Source organism: Rhagoletis pomonella, unplaced genomic scaffold, assembly GCF_013731165.1.
Source record: "Rhagoletis pomonella isolate Grant_MI unplaced genomic scaffold, Rhpom_1.0 Rhpom_scaffold_08176, whole genome shotgun sequence".
NCBI lineage: Eukaryota > Metazoa > Arthropoda > Insecta > Diptera > Tephritidae > Rhagoletis > Rhagoletis pomonella.
The window spans coordinates 1-7,268 of NW_023466704.1; the positions used below are offsets into that span (position 1 = coordinate 1).

General features: G+C 41.5%; 1 protein-coding gene across 1 annotated transcript; it reads left to right on the forward strand.

The window, feature by feature from the left end:
• Positions 1-457: 457 nt before the first annotated feature.
• On the forward strand, positions 458-6,473 carry LOC118755978 (the record flags this gene model as incomplete). Its single annotated transcript, XM_036490766.1, has 4 exons — positions 458-474; positions 525-2,772; positions 2,837-3,918; positions 5,745-6,473. Coding segments are annotated over exons 1-4 (4,076 nt in total), but the record flags the coding sequence as incomplete, so codon positions are not given.
• Between the last annotated feature and the right edge of the window lie 795 nt (positions 6,474-7,268).

Sequence of the window (7,268 nt, forward strand, 5' to 3'; positions counted from 1 at the left end):
TCTATCTTGATAAATTACCTATCAATAAATTATTGTAAATCTAACCTGTCTTGTGTTTTCATTGTAGGGCAAGTTGGCCCTTTAATTTTTTTAGTGTTCAAGGACCCGGGGTCCTTTACTGGCGCCCGAGCAGGGACCAGTAGTGAAGCTAATTGGAGTGAAGTGATAATTAAGTGGAAAAAAATAGCTAAACTAAAGCTATATTTAAAGAAAGGATTAAAAGCCAATAAGTGAAAAAATATTAGCTAAACAAAAGCTATATTTAAGCAAAAAGAATTAAAAGCCAATAAGCGAAAAAATATTAGCCAAACAAAAGCTATATTTAAGCAAAAAGAATTAAAAGCCAATAAGTGAAAAAATATTAGCTGAAATAAAGCTATATCTAAAAAAAGAATCAAAAGCCAATACGTGAAAAAATTTAGCTAAATAAAGGCTATAAATTAGAGTGAACAATTAAATGTTAATCCTGGTTACGTGAGTAATATTTCTTGTTGTTTCCATATTTCTTCTCTTCCGTCTTCCAGGATGGATTCACTCCAGGTTACAGTTACAAATTTGACAGGTGCGGTGAATGCACTTATGGACCGATTAAATGGTCTGGAAAGGCGTGCATCGTGCTTGGACACACTCCAAAACAAAATCGCTTTGTTAGAAGCTGCTACCCCGGAGCGAGTAGCGGAAGAAGTTCCAGTTCAACCCCGAGCTCCAGCAACTGAGGCGGAATTAAGAGATATCTCGAGGCTTCCAGACTCCGTAAAGGAGCTACAGATTTTTAATGGTAATCCAACGATGTATGTGTCGTGGGTGCACGCTGTCGAAAGCATCCTTACGGATTTCGAGCCAGTGAAGAATAAGCCCATCTATCGGGCAATCCTACAACACGTTCGCCAAAAGATACGAGGGCCGGCCGATACTGCCCTCATATCCTATAGTATTTTTGACACTGACTGGGCCGCCATGAAGGAATGTCTATCACTCCATTGTGTGGACAAACGTGATATCAGCACCTTGGAGTACCAACTCCACCAACTCTCCCAAAAGGATTCACGGCTCGATGACTTCTACGGAGCCGTGAACCACCACTTTGCCCTAATAATTAATAAACTTAAAACTGAGAAATATTCTCAGGAGACAGTCCGAGTACTGATAGACACGTACAGGAACCGCGCGCTGGATGTTTTCATCCGCGGATTGAATGGGGATCTCTCGAAGATGCTCCTGGTTCAGCGCCCAAAGACTCTACCCGAAGCATATTCAAGGTGCCTCGAAATACAAAATACAAACTTGAGAAATTACACAGTGCATAATACGCGATTCAATAATCGCATTGTCGCACCGATGAACACCATGCCAGAACGCATGCATGGCCTAGAGGGCAACAAGGCACCTCCGCCACCACCAAGGACGACATACCGTCCCCAAGAGCGACGATATCCCTTCGAAAAACGAGGTGGGTACACTGCTCCAAAACGAGATCCTCCAACAACCTCTCAGCCACCCGTCGAGAAAATGGACGTAGACCAATCTACCCAGTCCCGTAAGGTAAACTACATGAATAGACCAAATCCTTTTAAACGAGGTGCAAGGTCAGACAATCTTCCGCGGAAACAGCAAAAGCTGTTCAACATAGAAACAGAGGGCACGAACGACGAAGTGAATAACTACCTACAGAATGCACAAGATGCACAGGAGGAGAATTTTTTTATCCGACGGCCATCTAGCGTACCTTACATAGAGTACGTACTCCCTGACGGCCGCATCCTAGACTTTCTCATCGACACTGGTGCCAATAAAAATTTCATCAGCCGAACGATCGTAAAGCAAGGTAATGCGGTCGAAAACCCTTTCTCCGTAAGATCAGCTGGCGGAAATATTCTCATAAAAGAAAAAATTAATTTAAACCTGTTTAAAGACATAAGTAGCGACTCCGAGACAACCTTCTTTGTGCTCCCAGGATTGACGTCATTTGATGGGATCATAGGAGACGACACACTTAGGGATATAGGTGCTATAGTTGATAGGAAATCGAACATCCTGAAGGTAAACGAACACAAAATTCCATTGAAAGCTCGCATATCTACGCAAGTAAACTATACGTTGTCTAAAGATCTCCCTCCTGACACAGAAGGAAAAGTGCGTAACCTTATTGATAAATTTAGCGATCTTTTCTTACCCCTAAACGGGACGGAATTAGTGGACACTTGCGTTCGAGCTGAAATCAAGACAACGACCCCTGAACCTATTTATAGCAAAAGCTATCCCTATCCTTCTTGTATGAGAGAAGAGGTCAACCGACAAGTTGACGAGTTGTTAGAAGAAGGAGTTATCCGACCTTCCAAGAGCCCATATAACTCTCCTATTTGGGTGGTTCCTAAAAAACCTAAGCCCGATGGGGAGAAACAGTACCGAATGGTAATAGATTACAAAAGGCTTAACGCTGTAACGATCCCCGACACCTACCCTATTCCGGATATAAACGCTACCTTGTGTAGTCTTGGCAACTCTCGCTACTTCACAACCATTGATTTGACTTCAGGGTTCCATCAAATCCCTATGAAGGAATCCGACATACCAAAAACTGCTTTCTCAACGATGAATGGGAAGTATGAGTTTTTGAGATTGCCTTTCGGCCTTAAAAACGCACCGGCCATTTTTCAACGCATGATCGACGACGTACTGAAACAATATATCGGCAAAATCTGCTACGTTTACATAGACGATATCATTGTGTTTGGTAAGGATGTCGATGATCATTTGAAGAATGTCGAAATGGTATTTTCTCAACTGCTACGATCCAATCTTAAAGTGAATTTAGAAAAAAACACATTTCCTGCAGACTGAGGTTGAATTTTTAGGGTACATCATCACCCCCGAAGGAGTTCGTCCTGATCCAAAAAAGGTCGAGGCCATGAACTCAATCTTGCCACCACGCAATTTGAAAGATCTAAAAAGTTTTTTGGGAATGACCTCCTACTATCGGAAGTTCATTCGGGACTATGCAAAAATAGCTAAGCCATTAACAAACCTAACGCGTGGGCAAAATGCACAAATAAGGGCCAGCGCATCAAGGAAGGTAGCAATACAACTTGACAGTGCCGCCTTGCAGGCCTTTACTGACCTGAAACGTGTGCTAACCTCTGCCGATGTTCTGTCATTTCCTGATTTCGGCAAGCCTTTTAACCTGACCACTGACGCATCGAACTACGCAATTGGTGCAGTTCTATCACAGGGGGATATGGGTACGGACAAACCAATTGCATATGTTTCTCGTTCCCTAAACAGGACTGAGGAAAACTACGCCACCAATGAAAAGGAGATGTTAGCTATTGTATGGGCATTAGATAATTTGAGATCATATTTGTACGGTTGCAAAAAGATAAGGATATATACTGATCACCAACCTTTAACCTTCTCCTTGAGCTGCCGCAATTATAATGCAAAATTAAAAAGGTGGAAGGCACGAATCGAGGAGTATAACTGCGAAATAATTTATAAGCCAGGGAAGGCTAACGTAGTTGCCGATGCTCTTTCACGTCTGAAGACCGAAGTTAACGCTTTAACGGATTCTGTGGTGGCTGAACCGTCAGGAAGCGAAATTGGAAACAATGATGAGGATGCTGCATCGGAGGCAACGATTCACTCCGCTGAACAAGATAATTCCGATCTGATACCGCATGTAGAGGTACCCATAAACGTCTTTAGGAATCAGCTGATATTTAGGGTGGGTCAAGAATCTCGATGCCATGAGCAACCGCATCATGGTTACCGCAGATATTTTATTTCTTTACCAAACATCGATAGGTCGAACCTCATTCCAATTCTTAAAGAATGCCTTAACCCTAATGTCATAAATGGCATAAAAATCCCTGAGGAATTTATCCAACTGTTGCAAAACGTGTATACGGATAACTTCCACAGGTATAAAATCAGGATAACCCAGCGCCTAGTGGAAGATGTAACTATCCCAGACAGAATTTTCAATATAATCGAGGAAGAGCATCGCAGAGCACACCGGAATCCAAAGGAAAATCGGGAACAGGTTTTGGAAAAATACTACTTTCCAGGTATGTCAAAACAAATTAGGGATTATGTTAAGCAGTGCGAAGTCTGCAAGCTTAACAAATATGACAGGCACCCGGCTAAGCCTCATCTCCAACCGACACCAATTCCCAGCCACCCATGTGAGATTATCCACATGGATATTTTTGAAATCGAAAAACAGAAGTTCCTTAGTTGTATTGACAAATTTTCGAAATTTGCCAAACTGTTCCCTATCAAAAATAAGTCGTCCGTTTATATTAGAAGAAAACTTACCGATGTTTTACATTATTTTTCCGTGCCAAAAACCTTGGTCATGGACAACGAGAGGGGATTCCTAACTCCACTCGTTCTCAATTACATTAGGTCTCTCGGGATTGAAATCTACCAGACTCCTACACAACGGAGCGAGGCCAATGGCCAGGTAGAAAGGCTACATTCAACCTTGATAGAAATTTATCGATGCTTGTCTAATGATTTTCCCAGGATGACTCCCAAGGAGAGGATAGCGATTGTCGTAGACAGATACAACAATACAATCCACTCCATAACCAAAAGAAAACCGGTGGATGTATTCTTCAATAGAACAGCTCGGATAAACTATCAAGGCCTGAGAGACTTTAGGGACCAAACGCACGAAAATATCAAGGCTCTCTTACTCCACGAACAGGAGAGTAGAAATGCGAGAAAGAATAAAACTCGCTCGCCCCCTCGGAACTTTAATAGCGGTGATGAATTATTCATCGCCAACAAACAAATAAAAGGTAAACAAAAGGCACTTTATAAAAAAGAAGCCGTTGCCGAGAACAGAAATGTTACCATTACCACGGAAAGTGGAAAAAAATTCCACAAAGTGGATGTAAAGAACGTATAAGATAACATTGGTCAAAAGGTTAATGAGAAGCTTAAAGATCATTAGAATCCGGAGGTCCGGATGCAAGCGTTAACGCGCCTGTAGCCGTTGAAGTTATAGTGGATCAATTCCTTTTTCCTCACTGGTGTGGGATAACTGATGCGGAGGGGTTCAACTCCCCCAAAATGATCTTCTGCTTACTTGCGTGAAGCCATCCGTGCCATGAGTAGGTCGTTTGCAATTATAAACGCTTACGAATGAAAGGGATCAACGCGGACCTTCCATAGTCAAGTTAACACCTATATTCCAATGCAAATGGAAAAAATATACGTCACAAAATATAAATTGCAAAATAAATGCAAGTATAAGCTGCGAAAAAGGCGGCAAATATGCGTAAAAAGAAGCGCCAAAAAATAAAAAAAAAAACAATAAAAAAAAAAAAAAAAAAAATAATATAAAAAAAAGGGAATGGAGATTCTCTCTCAAAAAAAAAAAAAAAGAAAAAGAAAAAATAATAATTTTCTTTTGCATGAAACCTACTAATAAATTAACGATTTTAAATTTTTCCATAACCAATAACACTAGTCGAATTAGAAACTTCCACTAATATAACCAAATACTTCACTACTGGGTTCCCAACTAATCGAAATAGGAAACCCTTTTTAACATAATAGACTCCACCAGCTTTTACTAATTCAACCTCCACTATGCAACTCGAATTAGGATAAGTTCCTAGAATATTCTTAAGAAATTTATTGTATGAATGAATGACTGTTTGAAATTTCATAGACTAGCCTAGCAAAATAGACACTAAGATGATACAATTTTTTACTAACATTACTATAATTCATAGCATCTGCCTCTGCGCAACCGCGCACTCTTATGAGATATTTAAAATAGACTCACCACTGGCTTCTATACGAGATGGGTACGGTTGGATCATCGATGGGCACTTTAAGCTCATTCACATAATTGATCTGGAGCGCTATGACTTGGCAACGGCTCAACTGGAGCGTTCATTAAGCAACCTCAATGAAACAACAACAACAACAACAGAGGTACTACTGTTCCAACTTAACAGAATTCACATGCACTTAAACGAGCTAAGAGGGCACAAACTTGCGAGATCAAAGCGATCCATTAATTGGATAGGGTCTGCCTGGAAGTGGGTAGCCGGTTCACCAGATGCCACTGACTGGGATAAGGTCCTCAGCAACGAGAACTCCCTTAATCAAAATAATAACAGACAATACAAGGTAAACAATGCAATTTTCAAGAAAACTAGCGAATTATTGCAGAAGCTAAACACCATTGTGACGATCACAAATGACGTCGTTGAGCGGAGAATCAGGGAAAGGCTCGAACAGGATGTCCAAAACAAAATAACCATTCTGAAAGAAGACGTAAACGAGCTGATACGCGCCTGCCAAATGGCCAAGGCTGGCATCGTCAACAGCAACCTGCTAAGCAAGGAAGAAGTTAACCAGCTTGTTGGCGAGATCGACATCCTTCCATACAGTAATGCCATCGAAGCGATCGAGTATAGTACACCCTCGATCTACACTAACAACACGCTATTGCTGTATGTTTTATCTCTGCCTAAAGTCACGGAAGAAAGATTCAACCATCTTATCACACGAGCTAATATTCGGAACGGCCATCGGATAGAATTGGCCTACAGAACTATCCTTGTAAGCAAACGGGAGACGTATGGCATAAAGGGAGATTGTTTGCACCTATCGTCTGCAATGGTATGCGAAAAGAAATCCTTGGACTTGCTACCGGAGGCCGGTTGTTTGGCGCGCCTCCTCAAAGGCGGAGAAACAAGTTGCCCTTACGTAACAAGCAACGTATCCACCATCGAAATAATCAAAGAGGATACAATTTTCCTGGACAATTTCGTTGGCACCATAAGTTCAGGTAAAACCACTGCTAATCTTAACGGTTCCTATATTCTCCAGGTAGACAATGAGACGGTAGTAATCAACAACCAGACGTATTCAAGCATTACCACCTCAGGAGTTCAGGTGCTCCCACCAATCCTAACTAGTGTCACGAACCACACCATGGCTTTAAACCTCGATCTGGTACATGGAATGGCAATAGACAACTTGAAAATATTGAAACTCCTTAAGTCTGAAACGAATTGGTTCATGCTATCCGAGGGATCAGGACTACTACTACTTATGATTCTAATTTGGTTCATCTGGAGAAAACTCACAGCAAAGATCCACTTACCCGAAATAAAAATTGAAAACCGCCTTAGTCGAAGGATCGAGAACCCCCCTTCGCCATCCAATCTGCGGGACGCAGACATTTAAAGGGGGAGGAGTTAACACGCTGCGGCACCCAAAATATTCCATTCCCACACTCTACT